Source organism: Dermacentor variabilis, chromosome 1 (genome assembly GCF_050947875.1).
Source record: "Dermacentor variabilis isolate Ectoservices chromosome 1, ASM5094787v1, whole genome shotgun sequence".
Classification (NCBI taxonomy): Eukaryota; Metazoa; Arthropoda; class Arachnida; order Ixodida; family Ixodidae; genus Dermacentor; species Dermacentor variabilis.
This window is the reverse complement of record NC_134568.1, coordinates 71,420,511-71,443,219: the sequence shown is the minus strand read 5'-3', so window position 1 is coordinate 71,443,219 and position 22,709 is coordinate 71,420,511. Positions and strand designations below refer to the sequence as shown.

At 46.7% G+C, this 22,709-nt stretch overlaps 1 protein-coding gene across 2 annotated transcripts in view; it reads right to left on the bottom strand.

The window, feature by feature from the left end:
* Positions 1 to 2,354: 2,354 nt before the first annotated feature.
* Positions 2,355 to 22,709, bottom strand: part of SLO2 (slowpoke 2) — a 66,982-nt gene continuing 46,627 nt past the window's right edge. For both annotated transcript variants that reach the window (XM_075689059.1, XM_075689069.1), the window contains exons 18-22: positions 20,436 to 20,567; positions 13,169 to 13,286; positions 10,677 to 10,761; positions 9,706 to 9,931; positions 2,355 to 6,765 (exon numbers count right to left, since the gene is read on the bottom strand). In XM_075689059.1, coding sequence (XP_075545174.1) covers positions 6,697 to 6,765; positions 9,706 to 9,931; positions 10,677 to 10,761; positions 13,169 to 13,286; positions 20,436 to 20,567 — 630 coding nt within the window. In that variant the 3' untranslated portion in view covers positions 2,355 to 6,696. The remainder of the gene's footprint in view (positions 6,766 to 9,705; positions 9,932 to 10,676; positions 10,762 to 13,168; positions 13,287 to 20,435; positions 20,568 to 22,709) is intronic.

The following is a 22,709-nucleotide window of genomic DNA, read 5'->3' as shown; positions in this document are numbered from 1 at the left end:
CTGGTCCGTTGATGGTTCGTTCACAGTCAAGATCCAAAGGATTATACCACACCGTGTTCATATTGTGAGCTTCCATCTAGTTCAACGAACAAACCAGACTCATTCGTGTGTACAGTAGTGCGATGCTCTGCAAGGAAATATAAAATCTGCAGGCACCACACACAGCAACTTCCATGACGTTTATTTTTTTTTTCAACGCGTAATAAAAACAACTCGAAAACATATTTTTTTACAACTTCTCATTAGCCTATCAGCATCGTAGGTAAGTATGTGAAGCTGACGGGCATAATGGTGCCATGCTGTAGGTATCAGGCCAATTTGCAGCGTTAATCTGAAACTGCAATTCAGCAATACCACGACGACTGACACAAAAATTATCGCGACAGCTAAGCTTACGGTACCTTCGACCACAAGGTATGTTGGATGGGGTTCCACGGCAATTTTTGTGCGTATTATCGTGAACCATTGGCAGTTACTGTACACGCATCAACGCTGAAGATCAGAATTAAGGGGGCACTCAAACGAATCATCAGAGTGGCACTACCAGTGGCCATTTCGCGTTTTTTTCATCGCCCTCGTGTATGCTGTGCTGCCTTTCTCACGATTCCATCAAATACCAACGTGCCCTGACATCGGTTCTTTTGACAGAAACGAATCTCAGGTAACAAGTGAACAGGCAGAAAGACTTCCGGCTCTGACCATCGATTTCAAATATCACAACTATCCATCCCAGAACGCAGCCGACCAAGCAATCACTCAGTCAGTGAACAACATTGCACTAACGTGCAGATATATTTACTATACCGCACTGCGGCCTTAACGCAATGAGAACACACCAGGAAGTGAGAGTACGGGAAAGAGCGGGTTCGCTGAGGTAGTGGGTACACAATAATAAATACATAAATAATTTGTTAACTGAAGGCAGAACGGCTTGTTATGTCTAAAAGTATCAGGAAACTTTCAAGAATGCTTTTGGGAAGCGGATCTTTTTTTTTTTTTTGGCGAAATGAAATATACGCCGTCTCGCAGTGGAACGTTGCAGCACTGTGACAGCTGAGCCATGCCGATTGCAGGACTGCTGTACCACTGCACACCTTCTATATATGAATTCAAAGCCTGCGGGTCACATAACATGTCGTTCCTTAGATTACGCTGATGCCCCCCCCCCCCCCCCCAAGCTATGCTTCGCAGAAATAACAAAAAATGAAAGGGAAGCGCGGCAGGCATAGCCTGTGTCTAGCATTGGATGCCGTTTATGTAGAATCAAGCACCACGTTGTGTGTTTGATTCTTAAACAGGACGTGCGAATTGCGGCGTCACATTCGAGTGCGCACAGGGGGTCGTGGAACTTGCTTAACATCATCATTTCTGAACAGTAGCGGGTTGGCATGTACAAAAGCTCGTCATATTTTGGTCGGCATGAACAGCTGAACGAATGCAGAAAATGCGCACATAACTGAAATTGAACACTGCCTTAAACAAAACAACTCAGAACCTGCTCCCTGAAGTGCCTGGCATGCTAAGCTCATTTGTAGTAGACGGCAATATTTTAACAATGATCTAAAACTGGTACAGCGCAAAATGGAAAGAAAGAAACAAGCCGAGCCGGCCAGAAGAAGGAACAGAGCGCTGTTCCTTCTGTCTGGCTCGGCTTGTTTCTTCCTTTCCCTCTTGCGCTTTATAAGTTTTAGATTGCAATACCAACTCGCCCAATCTTCAACCCAAGTTAGCAATTATCGACTCTGATAAAAATTTAACAAAAAAAGAGAAGAGAAAGCAGAAAGGAAGAAACAAATCAAAGCCGAAAAAGTTAAATCCTGACAATATGAACACCATACTCATTCGTGTACCTTTTTTGTCCAGAGTGCTTGCCACGCTAAACACTCGATCCCCGTCACATGATCTTATCCAGCCGTATTACGACGTTGTTCATTCTGTTTATGTTTACCTCAGTGCACAAACAGTCGGAGCAACGAAAGTGACAGAGAACTTCTCGCTCTTCCTATGCACCTTTCTCATTCAGTATGTAAATAACAAGCGCTTCGTTAAGAGTATTTCACAACATCCCTTGCCCTGAGAAACAATAGGCACGAGAAAGTACAATGGGGGTGTGTTTCGAACGCGGCTTTCAAAAACGAGCGTGGGGTGTTCTGACTACGCACGGTAAACTAAAACGTGGATAACTTAAATAGTGACTAACTTATTCCATGTGACGTAGTACCTAGAAGTCAACGTAATAACGCGCTGACTCTCTGTGAACACTTTATGTGTAAAAGAACACAACCGAACAACGCGATGACGGCGACACCGATAACTAAAGGAAACGCGCGTGCGCGCATCCTCAATATATGTGGTTGTTTTTTTTTTTGCAGAAAGAAACTTCGTAATAGTTGATTGTTCCCTTCACCTGCCTTAAGTATACTTTCAGACCACAGCTTAAGCACTGACCCTTTGACTAACGGATATTTGACAAGCGTTCACCTCTCTAGACTCGTGACTATCGCCTCTGCCCGATATGGTTATTGACGTCGCTCAAAGAATTAATTACCTGGCTTCGCACAGTGCCATAAGGCTATCATGATAGAGAAGGGTATGAGGAGCATGAAGGTTAATAAAAAGTAGTGCCAGTACAAGGGTGTGACCATAAGTGGATGCGTGAGATTTGTTAGACACTATAGCATACACGTCGTCTACGTGTGCTTAAATACTAAGAGGATGTCTGTACGAAAACGCGATGTGTCGGATAATTTTTAGAGAAAGAATAAAGCCTTTCTGCGGCTATAAGAATGAATGAACACGCAGGAAAGCAAACACTTTAAGTTTTTGACTATCGTCTACAGATGCGTACCGTAGTCTTGAAGAACGTCTTAGAATGCACGTTTGAAAAAACACGAGGGGGATTGATGCTTCGTGCAGACTCGCGTGGCGCTGCATCGGTAAAAGGGCAAAGGACAACGCTGGTTCGCATCGCCAGGAAATGCGAACGAGGAAAACGCGGGATAGAAAATACGCGTCAACTGCAGGCTGGGCAGTCAGCGTGTTTCGAAGTGATGACAAGTGTCCTCGTAAGTGTCGTGCGTGTGCAGTTGGAAAGATTGTGAAAAGTGATGCGGCGCACACAACTAGGTGCTTTGTTCTGAGGCTGAACTGCGCGACTTCCTCTCCAGGGTACGAAATTTACGACACCATTGCACAACAGTTTGCGCCGCAAGTCTGAAACTTGGGTTTTTGGGCGACGAGAAAGGAGTAATAAAATCACACAAGAAAAGCTTCCCGTCACATACTAGTCATTCGAACAGGTTGCCTCTTCGGACCTAAAAAATCGACGTCAGTTAAATTTTGTAAAACTGTTTTATGCTACCAGGAGAATGGAGGATATCGTGCGCTATAAGAGTTAGGGTGGGTCTGTTGAGTTGAAAATTTTTTTCGGCAAGCTGAATGAGCGTGAATTGAAACAAAATTTACAGGACCAGGTGCAAGTCACTTGGCGCCACCTTCCGCACGATGTCTACAACTGTGCGTGTTGAAAACTCGGGACATAATTTTATGTCGTGAATCATTGTACTTTAAATTCGAAGCATAATATTAGCGGTGCCTGAACTAACGCAGGAAGGTCATCGAGACCACATTTGCTTGGACGCAGAAGATTGTTTCATTCTCGTCATGAAAGTAAGGGACCGCCCAGCCGAATGGTGAAAGCAACATCCCACAGGCAGGGATCAGCGTGACGGAAAAAGAATAGGACTTCATTCGCAAATGTTGTTTCTCGAGCCGTGGGTGCTAAAGGAGGGGAACTGGTGAGATTTTGGGGCTCTCAGAAGACGTTGGTCAAAGTATATTCGTAGGTTCTTTCCAGCGCTGCAAAACAGTTACACTTCTCTTAATTTAAAATAGGTACATCCCTGCTTCGGCGCAAAGAAGTTAAGCAAACCGTTACAAAACATTTTCTTAAAGAAACGAATTCATTTCAGTACAAGGTGCAGCAAACTTCTTTGTGCCTCGCTTCTCGACTGCTTCATTTACGTCGAGGAAAGCGCACACAATCAAAACGTGGCGGCATTACAGTACGTAGGCAAGATGAACGTCTGCCGTTTTGCGCTGGAAATGTCCATGAAAAAATGAATGTTCGGGCGAACAGGTTTTGTTTTCACAGCATGACTACAGCTAAGATGGCATCTTACGAACAGTGTAAACAAGGAGCTGAAATACAACGCGAGCACAAGATGCAACAACAAATACGGATTTGTCACTACACGTTTCGCTCCAGCAAGCACCGAGTAACTGTATCACTTATACACAAGGCAGGCTGAGTGACGCTATCGAAAGATGCAAAGGCTGTGCGTAACATAACGTTTCATTCACTGGCTACCTTTGTATCGAACAACGCGTATATTTACAGAAGGACTCATCACATCAGCATGTTTTAGCCTTTTTACCCTCACAAGCCACATATCACAAAGGCGCCATTTAATTGCGTAACATAAATAATGGCGGCAAGAAAAGGCGCTCACACATGTGGTTTGCGTCGCGTATAGACAACGACACTGCAGCATAATTCGCTGGTGTATTTAGCAACGACCATCCTATTCGTCCCATTAACTCCCAAAACGGCTGTGAGTATACAAGCGGGCTCTCATATGCGACACAAAGGAGGTAATGTCTCGATCACAACTGCTCTCTACCAGAGGAACGTGACAATGTACAGGGCTTAAAAACAAAGCCAAGACCTCGGCATCACAAGTAAACACACGATGAAGTGGCCAAAATCTGAAGTGGCTAGTCTAGCCACAGTTGGGCAAGCATACTCGCAGCAGGATTTAGCGTGGTTGCCTTGATGAGCGACGTTTTCTGTCGGATGACGCTTGTGAAGCAGCCATGTTTTACTCTGTTGCGAGCGTCACCACTGACAAGTAAACGCTACTGTGAAATCTCTTGCAACTCATGAATGGTGGTTGACGCAGCCGTACGAATGCAGCCATATTTCATGTGTAAGCAGCGTCTTTCTTCCGCATGCCTCCGCCTCTCCCCTCTACTTTCTTCTCCAAATCTCTGCGCCTGCTCGAAGTACTGAGTGCAGAGGGCACAAAAGAAAAGTAGAAGACATGCTATCATATTTTCCAACACAAATTATCACGAAAGCTGGCCTTTCACGCATAAAGTACTGCAGTATTTTGTGATGGGCCAGAGAAAATTGCCCAACTCCCATTCAAGCTTAAAACAATCAAAGAAGCCATGTACATAGACACACAGAATAAAACAAAATGTTCCATTGCTCCATTAAGCATATCTGTATGATAATGGCGCATGAACCCTTACGTTGCAAAGGCCAGGTATGGCCATAAAGCACCTCCCTTCCGAAGAGTAGGCAGGCGTAGGGCCCCTTCCGGTGGCAGTTGCCAGCCTCCTCCTAGCTTTCCCTTTCCTGTTAAATGTATATATGTGTTCAAATAAAGCACTAGCGCAATGTATATTGTTCTATACAATGTAGTGTCTGCTGAAACAATTTCTGGAGATCTTGAAACAATCTTCACTCGGCAATTCGGGGTCAATCACGAGTATTTTCAGTCCGACGCTCATTACGATCAAAGCCACGAGATTTCACGTAAGACTTGACGCTGACACAATAGCTAAATAGAAGTCTCAGGGATATGACGTCGCGCAGTGATATAACACGCAACTTCTCTGCTGAGAGCGAAGTACTTTTGAAGAAAGTAGTTCATTTTTGATTAAGGTATTTCATACAGCATTCAAATTACATTCGCTGAAGTCGCGACCAATCACAGTTGAAAACGTCACAGGTGGCGGAAGTGCACAAAGTGCATGCTTACAGCGTTGTCTTATGTGCGTTTATTTCAATTGGATTGCTTAGCTCGCCTTGCCTCGAGAAATGGCTGATGTTAGAACTCGATGCCACGCCACAAATATTTCGCAAGTGGCCAGAGAAGCTGCGAGCTCGCCCTAGACAACGCAGCGCTGAAGCACAGTAGTGTCGGGCGGTGGGACGGGAGCTTTATGCCTCCCATGGTGCCAAGAAGGCATCGCAAAGGTTCTCACTGAAGCTCACCCGTCTTGAAACAACGGCGCCGGCAGGCCGCACCATAATGCTGGCACTATATGGCACTCTGGTCAACGAGCGCGCGCGGTGCCTCAGCAAACGCGCCTCTCGCGGGCGGCAAAGCAAAGTGAAGACTGCTGAAGACGTACGCGTACGAGACAAAAGTGCCCGACAAGAGGTTTTGAGTTCGGCTGGCACGCGCGGTTCCAGTGTCACACTGGTACTGTCCCTGCCGTCAGGCTCAGGAAGAACAGTGCAAGCAAAGGACCTGCGGGGCGCTTGGAAACGCTCAGAAGCTCTTTGAAAACCACACCATCGACGCCTTGGGGCGCATGCGTTGCTTTTCGCGTGCGTGTTTCTGGAATTAGGGGTTTGCGCTCGACTGGTTATGGCCATGCGCAGAGCGCAACTCAAGCGCGCTAGACCGTGGCAGGCACGCGGCGTGTCGCGCACTGCCGAAGGCGGCGTTCGTCGAACTTGCGACATGCGACGCGGTTGCTCTGCGAGCCCGCCTGCAGCTTGAAGTTCAGCTGTGGCGTGCGCGGCTGGTGGACGCGCGTCTTCTTCCTGTGACGAGGGGGTGAAGCTCTTCAGTTGACCCTGTGGCGTGCCCTCCATGCCAGAGGGAACCTCAGCTGGCGTCATACGATCGTCCCTTGGCCCGTCGACGAAGGAGTCGCGGCCGTCACGTGGACACTGCATTCCGACTGCTGAGAGAGACGGAGAGAAGAGAGTAACAGAGTCAGCCCAAGAGTAAGAAAAATTACGAGACGATTCGCTCTTGAGAGCGAACAAGATTTAAATACTTTTTTTCTTTAAAGGGCCCTGAACCACATTTTATCGAAGTGGAGAAATACATTTGAAATGAAAATAGGCTATTTCAGAAACACTTTGCCGTAAAAAGTACTTCAATGCCTTCAGCAGAAGCGGAGTTATTGTCAATCAAACACCGCCTCCGCTGTGCTCCCGCTCCTTCTTCAATGCCTTGCTCTGCGAAGGGTATTGGCGGCGAGGAGTTACGGAGTCGCCATCTATCGGAAGCGCCTCGCTGGCGTAGTATGAGGGATCATGCGGCGCGCTCCTCATAGATTTTGCTGTCAGCGCTCACTGAAAACACCACGCGCGAGCTCTCCCGGACATTTCTATAAGTACTTTCGAAACGAGAGAAGTTTCTTACTGTCTAAACAATACTCTTGGGCAAACTGAAAGCACACAATCGTTTACAGACGCTATCTCCTTACCAAATACGTACAGTGAACGCCACTGCGCGCGGTCGCCGCGATGGAGTCTCCCGAACCGGCTTCTTGCGTGAAAGGTAGGTAGACGCTGAGAGCAAACTATGTGAAATATGTTCTTATAGTGTTTGTATAACTAAATGGAGCGTAATAGAACGAAGCCTCAATGCAGCGATCGCGCAGATTCGCAGCGACCGACTGCGCGTCTGCATGCTTGTCCGCGCACTGTTTCGCTTTCTCCGCGCGCGCGTTTTCGCACCGTGCCATGAGCTTTAGGCCGCAGAATATGAGCATTTGACAGTAAACAAGCAACCATTGTTGCGTGGGCGCTATTAGAGCTGTTCAAAAAGAATTTAATTGTAAAGACTTCCACGCCTGTGATGTCCCGTCGCGACGATTCAATCTTTTTTTTCTTCTAAATTCTTTGACCTTTCAATATTATTTTTCGAGTTGCGTCGCACTGTATCTTTATCGGTGTTCTCAGCGTGCGATTTCCCGCTGTTCCTTTTTTGTAATCCAGTGCATTAATTCATAACACAAACATGACCATATACCATGCTTTTTTTAAAAGTGCTTCTTACCGCTGCCTTTCCACTCCACTGAACTTGCGCGTATCTATAGCATCGACAAGTTCATAGACCAAACCGTCATGACATTAGTCGGGCAGCGGACTCGGGCGAGCGTCTCAGTGCGCGTTTTCAGAACACCGCAGACCGGGCGACGTAGCAGAAATCTTCCTCGCGTCTGTGCTTCCTGCATATCCGAGTTGTAGCCGATGACTGTTTGCCGGTTTTATGTTTCGCGAGCCAAGCTTCACGCAGCTTCTTGTCCTGCGGCTACGTGTGAATAAGGCTGACACCGGCCTCCGTTACGTGCGTCCGGCCCTGCGGAACCGAGCAGTAGCCTACCATATATGTTGCGCGCCTTCAAAGGCAGCCACTACCTATTGTAATGCTTTGAAGCGTTGTAACGGAGACACTCGAAGTGGGAAAATTTCGCCACTAAATGAGGACCGCAGCGTACGAAGGAATTTAAACTCGTTTTCAGCTCGCTTCGGCGCGCCCGAAGCAGCCGACGCGGCCGCTATGTCCACGTGATCCCTCCTCACACGTCACGCCGACGGTGGCGCCAGCTTTTCCAGTGGTGGAGCTCGAGGCTAATAAGGCGCAGTGGGGCGTGTCCACAACGCTCGATCAACCGCGGCGCGCAGTTCAAATTTAATTTCGGATGTTATCCTAGACGCCACGACTCCCGCCTTTGGAGCCTACGACGCGCTAAACATAAGCCAAATGCTGTTGTCCTCAGCAAGCCGCAGTGCGCTTAGCCAGTGGACTCGTGGCGTCACCTCGCTGCGGCCGCGGTATCTACGCCATGTAGCCGACCGCAGCTTGATGTCAGCTATCGGCCAATAAAGGGAATGATGAAATAGCGCGTTCGATGACGAAATAGAGCGTCTAGAAGAGAGCGAGGACAGGACCGTTTGTTGAAAAGAGAGCGTTTGAGAGAAAGGTGACTTCGCGATCCACTTGCCAGCTCCACGCACCGCGTACGACAGCATAACTTGGGTGAGATGTTCACAGCAGCGTATGCTACCCTCAGACTGCGTTATTTCTCCAAGCCCGAGGAATGGTTCAGGAACCCTTTAATAACTGCAGATAGATGCGAAGGTAGGCTACAATAGATCGGGCTATGTTGAGAAATTAAACTACCCATTTCTGCATACATACTCACACACATGCCACATACAAACATACTAAGTCAAAATTTTCAGATATTAATATTAGCAATGGTAACACTTTAGGTGTCATGAGATTGCGTGTGGTTATTATCTGCTAAAGTCGTTCAGGATAACGGTATCACTTGTTGGACAGAGAAACACTGTCATGGACGCTGGAGATATTTGCCTGGCTATGCTATCATGTTACACCATGAGTAGGATGATATCATGAATACCATGAGCAACATGAATGGCCATGCTGCTGCTAGCATGACACCCCATGATGACGAGGGTGACATATAAGATGACACATTCATACATCGTACGCACACAACATACGCAATCGCACAGTATACCAGTAAATGAAGTGTCTGGTCGCGGCCAGTGTCTCTGAGGAAGGCTAGGAGTGCCTTCGTTGCTCGCGAAGCACTACCAGCGCTGTTAGGGCTCAGGTATAGATGGCGCAACTCAAGGAGCTGCCACGTAACGTTAAGACACGTACGTCTGCCCGTGCTATGCGGCGTCAAGGGCTACTTTGATATAATTTGCTGCAGCGCACACATTCATTTCATAGAGGCGGGTTGTGCTTAATATACATCTGAATAATAGCGAATTGGAGATGTGGCCACTGATACTGCAGGCTTGTCTCCACCAGTCAAAAAGAAGAAAGACAAGCCTCTGGAGAGGCGTGTACCAACCTCGAATGCAGTCTCCTGCGGTGGTTTCGGTGGGCTGAGGCCACCGTTCTCTTGGACAGGCAGCGAGTCCGACTTGTGCGCGCTGAAGTTGAGCCGGAATGAGGGCTTGGAGCGGCCGCGCGTCGACGGGTTCTCCCGGCGGCTGGGCCTCGGCGTCTTGATGCGCACTGAGCCGTGCTTGAGGAAGATGCGCTTGCCCGAGATGGGGCTCGGGCGGATGAGAAAGCTGCAGCCACGGAAGAGACAAAGACCGATTGAGGCGCGTGTGAAAGGCGACGAAATGAACTAGTTCTTCTCCCTAAGCTTGAGACCCAGGTCGTTATGCTTTAGTGAGACGTGGCCGGTTTCCTGAACTTGATGTAAGAATTCTTGGACAGGTCGAAAGATACTGAACACTTACAACTAAGCAGAACTGAAACTAAATGCTTGCCTTGAGCTGATGAAATGTAATAGTGCTTTCGTGAAAAAAAGTTATAAAAACAAAGGTCGAACAGTATCATTAGGACGCCACTTTGCCATCCAGCATCAATCATTATGTGCAGAAAAGTTACTGTTAAACGGAACACACAGTTTACCCCCTCGACTTGTGTTTAAGCCGACTATGCTTTATAAGGAGAAATTTAGATGTAGTCTTCTATGACCGGCAACCATTACGTTCTCTCGCACTATTTGTTGGAATAAGATAAGTATGGCATTGCAGCCGCGCAGACCTCAGGGCCTGTACTCACAAAAGCCTCTTAAGCTAGAATTCTTCGTAAGAGAATTCTAGCCAATCCTGATGCTGGACATACATTTAATGAAAGAGGCCGATCAACGCAAAGGGCACTTACGAATAAAAAAACCTTTGTGAATACGGGCTCTGAAGTCTTCAGAGCTTATGTAGGCAAACACATGAACATGCTACACTATCTAAGCATATACCATTGGTCATGTGCAAGCCGAACAAATAGTCAAACAATGGTATGACTTACATGATGTCACCTTCTTCGAGCGGTAGGTCACAGTTTGGGTTGATTATCACATACGACAAACTGTGCCGCTTGTCCGATACCTCATCTGAAAACAAAAAAGTTCATTCAGTCATCAGGCTGATTTACCAAGAGGCAGACGCATTTGTACTAAACTGAGTGAGATGCACATTGCAGGCATTTAAAAGTGTTCTTTTTGGTTCATATTGTTTTTTCTTCACTATTATTATTTTAACACACTTTCATATTTTCACTGCAAGTGAAGTGCAGTGGCAGGAGGCATGCTGATTCCATCTTCTAAATTTGGACATCGGTTAACCCTGCCGTTCTTTCTGATGCAGCATTTTGTAAGGACTTTTTTCTGTTCGATTCTATACGTCGCAGATCCTCCGTCCCACCGAGTGACCGATCCCTGTGAGAGTGTGGTTGCGGTTCGTGTGGACCAATGGCGAAGGGCAAAAGAGGTGACGCACTTATGATCTGAGCTGTGTGCTTGGACCTAGCATCCGTTTAGCACGAGAAGGGCTCTCGGTCTAATATATGAGAACTACAAAGTGTATACATCATTCGGTTCGCGTCATGGACTGATATCGAGGGAACTCTCCGTTGCGGCGTTATCTTTATTAGTCTCATTGTCACTTTTTCATGCCTATATTTATTTTACAGTTGTTTATTTCTTAATTGTTTCCTGTATAACATAGAAAAAATTTGGAGGACGCTTAAGCTTCGCCTTTAAGAGTTGAACGCGATAGCATTCAAATATCCCTGACTGCTTCTCACGCTTCCGGCAACTGGAGCGTATGTAACCGTAATGTTTACCAGGAAACGCTGGCCGGGTACGCTATGCACGAAGGCGGGCTTTGTGGTGGAATCGCGGCCTCTTGCGTGGGCCGCGATGCGGCGGAGGCGAACGCCTGCTGGAGGGATTGCAAGGAACCGAGCGTGCCGCTCCATGGCCCCCAAGAAATCTACCCGCACCCTGGCGCGCGCAAATAGTGGACGCCGCGGCCGGTCTGGGAATAGTAGAAAGGCTGGAAACGGGGTTTCTTTGGGTTTTCGCGCAACATAATTATGTTTTCTCGTATAGTCAAATTACAATCCGAGAGCTATCATGTCTGTAGGTTGTGTGTAAGTCGTAGTTTACGATTTTTCCACGTATTTTAGCTTGAAGAATTCGATTATTTCTGTAAATTCCTTGCGTCACATGGATGACATGGGTATGTGTGGTTTTAAGATCGTTTTACGGAAACGACGTCCGACGCCGACACCGGATTTTCTGCGACACGGGTTCCTACCGCTAGCGTGTTAAAATGGTGTAATTCGAGTATTCCGTACCTCAATCTCTCTACAGTAACCGATGCATCACAGAACAAAACCGATCGAAAGAGTGGTTGCAAATTACGGTCCCTCCATTACAATACGTTTGTGCGCGGATAGGAACCAGTAATTATTTTTTGACGCAACGGTCTAATGTTCTTGCCCTTGATGCGTTGAATAATTTTCCCAATTACAACATCCCAGGGGATGGTAAATGTAATTTTTATCTTCTGTTGCAAGAAGGAGGCGCTGAAACTGCCGAAAGAAAGATAGCCCCCGGCTACGCCTAGCCACATTTAGAAAAAGCGCGCGTGCATCTTTCGAAAGCCGATTCATGAGCTGGCAGAGTCGTTAATCTTTCGTTTTCACGAGCCTGACGCGAGCGGGTTGAGTCGCGAATTATTTTAGAAGTGAAATAACTGACACACACCAATCGGGGAAGAAGCGAAAGAAGAAAACGACAGCACAGCGGTCTCTTGTTTTGTTACCCCTCGTTGTGTGTGTGTCAGCTGTAGCGTTTCCAAAAAAATGCTTCACGACTGACATCAACCAACTGGCCCGTCTTGTCATTTTGCCGGTTGAGTAAAAAAAAAAAAAGCCAGGCTTCTACGGGATCGTTTTTGCATTAGCTCGTTTCTGTTGGGCTGGTGTCGCAACGACGTTGAATGTCGAGTCAAGGAAACAGCGTGCGAACAGAGCTTCATGTTAGCCTACCGAAACTATATGCAAGCTCTCAGTATTTAAATGTGTCCGGCGCGTCTAGACTGCGTTTGCATGTACCTCTTAAGCGTTCAAAGCCGACACAATCTACCTCTCGCAGGCGGGTTGACTCAACCTGACAACGCACCCGCTCAGCCTTGCTCGCCAGCGTTCAGGTGAACCCTGCAGCAAATTCTAGCAGGCCGACTAGACCCGCTTTTGCCGAGTTCGTGTGAATGGTCCGCAGAAAGAAATTTTACGCAAACGTTTTCTGCGATAACCACCTGGGTTATAATATACATCCAGTGCAGCCTATTAATAGGCGATGACGCATTTGCTTAACTTCTGGCGTGGGCTTCATTAAACGAAGCTGTATGTCTGAGCGCCACATTCGCTCAGACATACAGCTTCGTATCTATGAGCGAATACTCGTGGGCAAATCAAAACGGCGTTGAAGCCTCGAAGGCATGTACACGCACCATAATCTTGAACGGGCAGGCCCAGATCCTGCATACGCGTGCGCACCAAAGTGCTGATCTCCTGGCGCTCGATGTTCTCGTTGAACGTGGCCTTGTCGTCTAGGAGGTCCAGAGAGACCTACCGTCGAACAAAGAGGCATTCTGTTAGACAGGGAAGCACTTATGTTCAAGTCACAGGTCCCAAACTCTGAACTCTGGAGGTCTCAACAGCACCAAGAGTTTTCAGGTAGGAGTCGTGCTCGTCAAATCTTCTGAATTCGTTGATGCCGAAGAAATCCGCGTTCGTAGCACTGTTCAAAGATAGGACCTGGTTTACATGGGGGTTGGCAAAAAGCGCAACGCTGAAACGCAGGGACACGCGCTGTGACCCACGCTTATAGTGACATGCCTTGTAACTTAAACGACCACCATTATACACCGGTTGTAAATTGGTACAGTACCACACGTATACTGACGCCTTGCGTTGGACACAACACTTGATCGAGAACACGTGCCTGATGGTGTTCTTTCACTAATTTCCAGTGTTCGCCAATTAATGGTTCCTGTGATGTCGCAGTTCGTTCCAAGGCGGCGGTGGGACACATGCACGGCGCTCTCGACTGCGAGCGCTGCTAAATTTTGAGATTTATTTTGTGCCACTTAACGCTGTACTGCGAACATCGTAAGATACTGATTTAACAAATCTAGTCTCTCCATGCTTCTGTCTCCCCTTACCCCTCTCCCAGTGCAGGGAAGCAAACCGAGTCTTTCTCTTCCTGTGAACCTTCCCTGCCACTCACACTTCTTTTCTCTCTTTCTCTCCCAGTCTCATATAGCTTCACTCAAATAATCCTGCAAGAATTATTGTTTTCAAAACATATGTGCGCTAGACAGGAAAGGGGAAGCGAGAAACAGGCTGGCAGCTGCCACCGAAAGGGGCACAACGCCTGCCTATGCCCTCCAGAAAGGAAGAGACAGAAACATAGAAATGGAAGATAGGAAGAAGGAGAGGAAAATTCTCCATTTCATGCACACCAAGAAAATGTAACTTCAGAAAGGAACATTGCGTTTGTGTCACAAAAATTGCAGGTAGTAGATAAGTAAGCGCCTGTGAAGGGCAAATTAAAAGTGACTAAACTCGAACTGCGGGCAGATATAGGTGCATGGTACATGCATCATTCATGCGTTAACGGGAGGTGCACAATAAAAAAAGAGCACAATGCGCGATTCTAGCAGGTGACCGAGTTAGACTGCTATTTTTACATTCAGAAAATCGAAACAGTGACTTGCCAACAATATGACACAACATGCGGTCACTGTTCATGCTTCATAAGTGACGTTGTGAAATACTAATGAATTGAACCGATTGCTTGCACAACTACAGTATGCTTTTGTGAGTGTTCCTTTGGCTTTATTTGACCCTGTTCTGTTTTAAGGCATGTGGTAACATATCCCAGTGACATAGCAAGAGACACTCGGGCTGAGCCATTGCGGGCGTCGATCGCCAGCCTAAACCCGTCTGTAGCTACAATTCACCACCACCTGTTTTAAAGATGCGACGGGTGCTGTCAGAATGCATAGGAAAGTAAACACAACTACTGACGCTACATTTCTTTGTTGCGGATGGAACGTTGAAGGGTATGTTATTTGTTGCGCTTAGGACATGGCTATAGTATATGTATGTGAAGCGGTCTTCCGTCGCATTACATAGGTGATCCGCTGTGAATTACTGTACTCTGTAGCTTTTTTTATCTGTTCTACCTCGATACCACTGGCGCTTCCTGTGGAAAAATGGAAGACCTAGATAAAAAGACTAAGAAGCACGGCGAACGCGCAAATAAAAATAAATGCTATTCGTAATACAATACCGTGAACGCACACATGCTGCTGCTGTCCGCGGTATGGAGCTTAATTACAGTATATAGCATACTTCAACTGCATAAAGCCACAAAAGCATATGATTTCTGGGGCCAGGCACAACTGTCGTACTTATAAGGTGGGCTTTAGTTAATGTCTGTTATTGCACAGCTCCATCGCGGTACAAGGCCAACCAGGTGATTCCCAGCCACCGGTCAACGGCTTGCATGAGCGTCAACTCATTTTTCACCGGGGTCGCGTGTACGTGCGACAGATCGTCCTCCTACTTTGCGAATTTCGCTACTAGAACTTGCCATCCTTTATCTTTAGTGGCTCACGTCGCAATCACTTGGCTCATTAATGAAAAAAAGAAGTGTGTACTTCTCGGGTAAAAAAAAAAGAAAAGAGGATCACATATGTTTCAGACAGGCAGGCTTCGTTTCAGTGGTCGAAATTTAGCAAGATGCGCACTGAATTCCAGAACTAAAGAAATAAATCAGTTAGTGTAATAAAATCATGTCTTGCCATCAGAGTATCGTATAAATGCTGATGCGCTAATGTTAATATCCTGGGCGATGGATGTCCTTTGTAAACAAAATTCGTTGCTTTGTCGCAGAGGTACGTATATCTATATAGGAGTGGCTGTGGAGACCACACAATTGGCGCTGTAGTTGCGTGTGCGCTCGTCTCTACCTAAAGCACTTGACTGTGAACTTTATGTGTATATTACATATTATATGTATATTTAATAATACATGTAATGTATTATGCATATACGTTACATGTATGTTGCATTACTGGCCCTAACAGAAGACCTGAAAACTAAGCAATGCAAAAGATAAGTGTGTGGCGACAGCGTTCTTGTGGTCTAGCTTGAGTACTTCTCTCTCTCTTTCTATATATATATATATATATATATATATATATATATATATATATATATATATATATATATATATATATATATATATATATATACATGTAATGAGGACATGTAATGAGGAGGGAAGATAACCGATGGCCATTAAGGGTTACGGACTGGATTCCAAGGGAAGGGAAGCGTAGCAGAGGGCGGCAGAAAGTTAGGTGGGCGGATGAGATTAAGAAGTTTGCAAGGGCAACATGGCCACAATTAGTACATGACCGGGGTAGTTGGAGAAGTATGGGAGAGGCCTTTGCCCTGCAGTGGGCGTAACCAGGCTGATGATATATATATATATATATATATATATATATATATATATATATATATATATATAATCGGGAACGACAGCGATGTTGAAGCTGCTTCTACAATTTTAATGATTGGAAAATGTAGAGAGGTCGGCCGGATATTGGAGCATCTGGCCTGCTACTCTACGTAAGGGAAGAGGAAGAGGGGAAGAAAAAGGGTCACAATGGGGGATGATAATGGGAGGAACGAAGTGAAGGACACATTACACAACTGGTATCACAGGCGTGAGTCCAGGCCCGTGTCACCTAGGAAACGTGAAACTGCACGCATTGTCTCTGTCGTCTGCCAACTCTGTGGCCATGCGCCTAGCAAGAGGTCCTCCGACAGTGGTACATTTTGTAAATGTCTCAATGTATCTGCCATTATCAGTCTTTCGCGCGCATACTCAGGGCACACCACGAGCACACGTTCTATAGTCTCTACAGTACCACACACTGAACAGTCCGGGGAGTCTGTCCGTCCAATAATGTGCAAATATTTGCGCGTGAAGGCCTCCATTACCTTGTCAATGTGTGTGTGTGTGTGTGTGTGTGTGTGTGTGTGTGTGTGTGTGTGTGTTTCAAGCATAAAAGTGATAAGACGGCAAGCTAAACTTGGCTTGACATCGCTTTATAGTCAAGCGCGTTACGCTTTGGCTTTACGCACCACAACACGCCCTTACTACTTAGTCGTAATGTATTATCGAGCAGAAGTTTGAACGATTGTCCACGTCGTTATTTGTGACACATCTCCCAAGACACTCGGCCGTTGCTCCTCCCATCTTGGGCGGCGCTCGTGATGTGAGTGCTCTGAAGAGGCAAACGTTGTCCAGTGCTCAGGCTGGGGGAGGGAAGTGGGGCAGGCCCTTCAGGAGCGAGCTGTGACGGGGTGGTGCTAGTGGTAATTGTCAAACTTATTATCACGTGAACAAAAAAAAAACGTGTATTAGTGCTTGTTAAGGCTGAGGAGAAGGGGAACTCTGTGCGGACACCGTAACTTTCTCGCCCAAGGCGGACACCTGAACTATACTGCGCTGCGATGGCAGCCATCGAAACCCCGCTTATTCAGCATGACCGTCATTACGTGAGCGGCACACTCGGGACCACGTGACATCTTTATTCCTCTAGTTGTGCTTCTGTGAACGGGCTCGACATGGGAGAAACTTGCTCGGTGTTGTCATATATGTTCAGACACGTTGTATTGCACATAAGTCTCACCGATGGCAAAAACTTTGATCGTCAACTTTCTGCAGTAGCAGTAAACTTCACCAGGGATGTTTACCGGGTCGAATACTAACAACTCTTGAGACTGAAAAGCGGCGGCTGAGTGCATAAGTACAGGAATGGGTCCCTCGAAAAGCAAAGGATTTCGCTGTGACCAACAAGGAAGGAACTAAAATACAAGCGCCCGTCTGAATCTGAACAAATAACCAACAGAACTTCTCCACTGGGCAAATTAAAGTCCTCGAAGTACAATAAATCTACATGTAGGCTTTGACTTAAAGCTGCGATCGAGCTACGAAGTGTGCATTTAACCTCGTGCCTGTGCTTAGAAAGACGTATAGAAATACATTAATGGCGCGCACGTTCAAACACATGTCGAAAAGTTCCTGCGAGCGTGTGCCTTAGAATGGAACAACTTGACAGAGACCGTATTTTTACACAGTCCAACCATATGACCTAATCGTAGGAAGGAGACGACACAAAGGAGCATGCGAGGGTCTCTTGGAGCAGTCTGCCGTTAGCGGTACACACAGTTTCAGGGTTGCTGATAAAGTTTCGAAGAAGAGGAACCGCGAGAGCATGGTGCCGGTGGTTTCGCGGTCCCGCGAACGGTGCGGTGCGCGACACCGTCGCAGTGCGCCACATGCTCGCATTCCTCCGCTGTGTGCCGTCCGGCGGTGCACGGTGTGTGTGTGTGTACGCGGGGCGGCTCACCTCCTCGGCCGAGTGTACAAGGATGGGCGGAGGATACTGGGGCAGGTAGGGCTTTCGTCTCACCGAGCCTCCCAGCAGCGGATGGAGCTCGTCGGGGCAGATGCACGGCAGCCCCGCCGCAACGCCTGGCGCACCGGCCGGGTACGGGGTGCGCGGGTCGAAAGGGCGGCGCAGCTGCGGGCTGCCGCTGCCCCCTTTGGACGCTGTCTCGCCCTGGCAACACAACGCCGTTCGCACCAGCTGCTTGCTCGCTCGAGTCGCGCTTTCGGCCCGGCTGCTTTCGAGCGTCACGCGCGTTTATTTGTTAGCACACGAGCGATGCAGAGTCGGCACACATACGCTCGCAGATGGATTTGCCCGATGCGCGTCACCAATACGCTGGGATCTCTAGGCCCACGCTCGCGGAAAGCATCCAGCTCCTCAGCATCTCCTCTTCGCATGAATATCATTTAAAGTTCAGCGTCGTTCAGGCGTCTTCCTGTGGGATAATTAACTTGTAGGATAATTGCTTAGCGAAATGGCAATTTTGTTTCGCGTATCGTCAACGCACATGCATGGCTCGTGGCATGAACTAATTGCACACTGAATTCATAAATGGTCGCGCGAGCGATGGCTCACCATATACGTAGGCACGCTGCTCTGAAGGTAGCCTCTCAGTGAAGCGATTGGTTCTCGTGTTTTCATTTGCGGGAGCGCACAATATCCCAAATAAAGGGACTTCACAGGCCGCCGTGTTCAAGAGTGAATGCAAACGACATGGAACAGATTTCCAACCTGTTCTTGCTACCAGCCATGCGAAAAACGGACGCAGAAACGTCAGCCAGATGGATTATTCAGGGCACCAGTACAGGTTATTAGTTGAATATTGAACGTGTTTGGTTTATGTGGGATGAAAAACAGACATAGGACTACGCGGCAGAATAATGATTTCCGCAGGTTTCTCCTCTTGTATTTCCGCATCTAACGGCAGGAATTGCAATTTTTGCATTAACTAAGCGGTCAATAACTTAGAGGTCAAACTTTTGTCTGTGAGTGAATTTTCTTTCGCTAAGATAAAAATGAGAAAACATACAGTAACTAAGTAACTGTAGTAACTAAGAAGCTGCGCGCACCACTCATACCCGAACCATTAAACGGCAGTGTAACTGCAGCCGCAGGTAGCTGCGATTGGCCGCAGTCCAATGCAATATGAGGTATTTTGTACGCTGCTCGATCGACCTGCCGGTCGTTTTGAGGAAAAAGCAGGAGCCCATCGACTTCAGGGTTAACGACAGCGCCTTGTTGAAATTAATGACCTACAGCTCTTGCACTGCACGCAGGCCTTCTAATGCATGTCTGCCAGACCGGGATATAAAGTTGTAGTGAAGCCCGGTTAGAAAACCGGGCTTCACTACAACTTTAAGTGAGCTAACTTGCGTCAAGTAATATGTCATTATTCTTTCCACTTGAACGCCCCCTGTTACGCGCACTTCGATTCTTCGTCGGCAAGGATGTTATGTCCAAGTTATTTATCGCTTCATACCGAAACTATGGCTTTCTGTAAGGCAGACAGGGAACACAGCAAACTAGTTGCTAATATTGAATATAAAGGCTTCGGCTGCCGATGACGGCCGAAACGCTTCATGCAGACGACACGAAGGCACAAGGACAAGAGTGGCAACCAAAATTTGGAGGCAGAACGCACTAGGTTCCTTCGGGAGGAACGGCACTAGTCACTAGCACAAGCAAAGGAGTCCAAATGAACTTGCAACAGAAGAAAGTGAAATGTATTTCACTGAATGCGAAAATGTAGATGCTGAAATTACAAGCGGCTTTGCAGCAGAACAAAGCACAGTCAGAAGCGTTAAAATCGCACGGCGAATTTTCGCAAACTGAAAGATGCCAAGCCCCAAATTCATGCTCATTCACAACGCTCTTAGTTTGTCTCATTTACCACTTTAAAAAATAAAAGAGAAGCACCACCCTCTCCATCTCTTTTCGCCCTTGAAGTAATAGTGAAAGAAACAGATTTAGTCACCCGAAATGCTGACGGCTACTACTTTTCACATAACAGAATCAATCAATCAATCAATCAATCAATCAATCAATCAATCAATCAATCAATCAATGTGTTCATGAACAACACTCAGGTCTGGGTGCTGGTGCGCAATAATAATAATAATAATAATAATAATAATAATAATAATAATAATAATAATAATAATAATAATAATAATAATAATCGCCTTATGCCTAGTAAGCTGCCTCATGAACTGAGAAATGCATCCTGGTAGGTACTCACGGTGGATCCTTCGGGGTTTGTTGTGCTTTGTGTCCTGTAGATGCCGATGGGAATTTCACATGTGGTTGAGCAAAGTTTTTGGTATAGACGTCCGTATGTCCTGATCCACAAGTCATCCTTAGTAATTCGCATCTAGGTGAATGGAGTGAAACGTGAGAAAGAGAGAGAGAGAGAGAATTATGATTGTGTCATTGACATTCGCTGACAGCTTCAGCAATGCCATGTGCTATATTAACAGTACAGAGAACCATGCAATAAGAAAAGATCGTAAAATAAGCGACATTATGCGCGTAAACAAAAAGAAAACTTTCTGCGCGCAGTTAATGTTGCTGTTGTTTATTTCTAATAGGAAGGGCTTGCAGGCCTAAGGAGAGGGAAAGAGGATTAAAACAGGGCGGGTAAGCCGGCGGCATGTACCATGTCCAGGAGGTTCCGGCCACAGGATTTAGGTTGCCAAACGCAATCTGTACTCAATGAATCGAACGCCGCAGTGTTAGACTCTTGGCTACTTATTACTATCATCATTGGGTATTCGAGTAAAATTGGCAGACTTCTATGTCACGTCGTGACGAAGCTGCTAGCATGAAGGCGCGTAGACAATGTATTGTGAATGTCCGACGAAATGCATTGGCGCTCCAGTTACTTCTGTGCTTCAGTGCATAAAACAACGTTTCCCTAAAGAAGTAACTAGAACGCCAATGTATGTCGTCGAACACATTGAAAATTTAATATCTCGAAACTGGTGCAGTCCTGAGAATGCATTCCAAATGGTTACGCCTTGCGAACTCACCGGCTATAATTCGTAGATTTAAATATGAGCCGTAAAATAAGTTATTCAGCTTAATTATGCTAATTATTTAATGAAGCGTCTTGATTTCTCGTAGAACTAATGGCCGCCTCATCGAGTAATTTAGATCAAGGGTTAGAATTGTGCTCTCTGCCACAGGGAGCTTTCTCAAAAAACATATTGGACCTCATAAAAGCAAACACCCTATAGATGAACTCAGAACGGGCGCCTCTGCATAATAGCCGTACCCACAGGCCTTAGTGCAGCTGATAAAAATCTACTTTCTTGAACATTTTGCACGTGAGGAAACAATCTGCTTACAAAAAATAATAATTTGGCACTCTATGCAAAATCACACACGCATTTGCATATGCAGTCTGTAAACCAATCTATATAGACAGCCTGCGGAGTTATGACCGTATATTTTGGACCAGCTAGAGTCTACAGAGGAGGCGGAGGAGGAGGAGGAGGAAAATGAAAATGAAGGAAGGAAAGGTAGGGAGGTCAACCAGACGCTCCTCCGGTTTGCTGGCCTACACAGGAGTAAGTGTTTAAGGGAAGAAAAGAAAGGAGAGCGAGGGAAGAAGGTACTATCGGTGTGAATACGTGTGGATGTCCATAACTTCGAGCCTCGGGCCGATAATTGGTCGCTGAGACCAGTCGCTTTCATGAAACTATAGTGCCTAGAATATAGGCACTATAATGCCAGTATATTCTAGGCACTATAATGAAACGTAGCAGTGCCCGCGTCGCTTTGTAAGCCTGCGACGCGTGGGGCCATGGTCCGAGAATCTTAGTCTCTGAAAATGGTCTGTTATCTAATCGGTTTAACATCCTCCGAAGAACGTCGCGTTCGTTGTCATAGAGAGTACAAAAACACAACACGTGCTCCACCATCTCTTCGCAGTTGCTTGAGTCGCAGATCGGTGTGTCGGACACTCCACCAAGGAATGAGTAGAAGAGTCCATGGAATGTCTACGAGGTTCGTAGGGTGAAGGAACTTGTATACGTGTACGTCTTTCAGTTGTCCTCGCGTAACGTTATGCTGGATGAACCTGTCGATATGCACCAATTAACTCCGAAAAATATCGAGTTATTGTGTGCATGTAGCGTGCAGATATTTTGCAAACAGTTTAGACATCTTCCTTAAAGAACAGCAGCCGAAGCGGCAACGTATAGCTCGCACGCAAGTGTGGTTCGTAAGAGCTGGCGCCACCTAGACGCGGTAGGGAACGACATGATGACTAACGAAAGTTTTTGAGACCGAAGACCTTTGGGATTGGGAATGCGACCTCACACGCAGCGTGCCACGTCTTGAACACCACAGGGAAATGATTTTCAAAATGGCCGCATAGACCTTGTGACGCAACAATGCGTTACTCGAAATCGTGTTTAGGCTGAACACGCTCTGTTCCACTCTGAAAGTTCCAGGAAAGCCCACACGCCGCCCACGTCTGCGTCCTGAACATCAGGACCACATGGCAAAA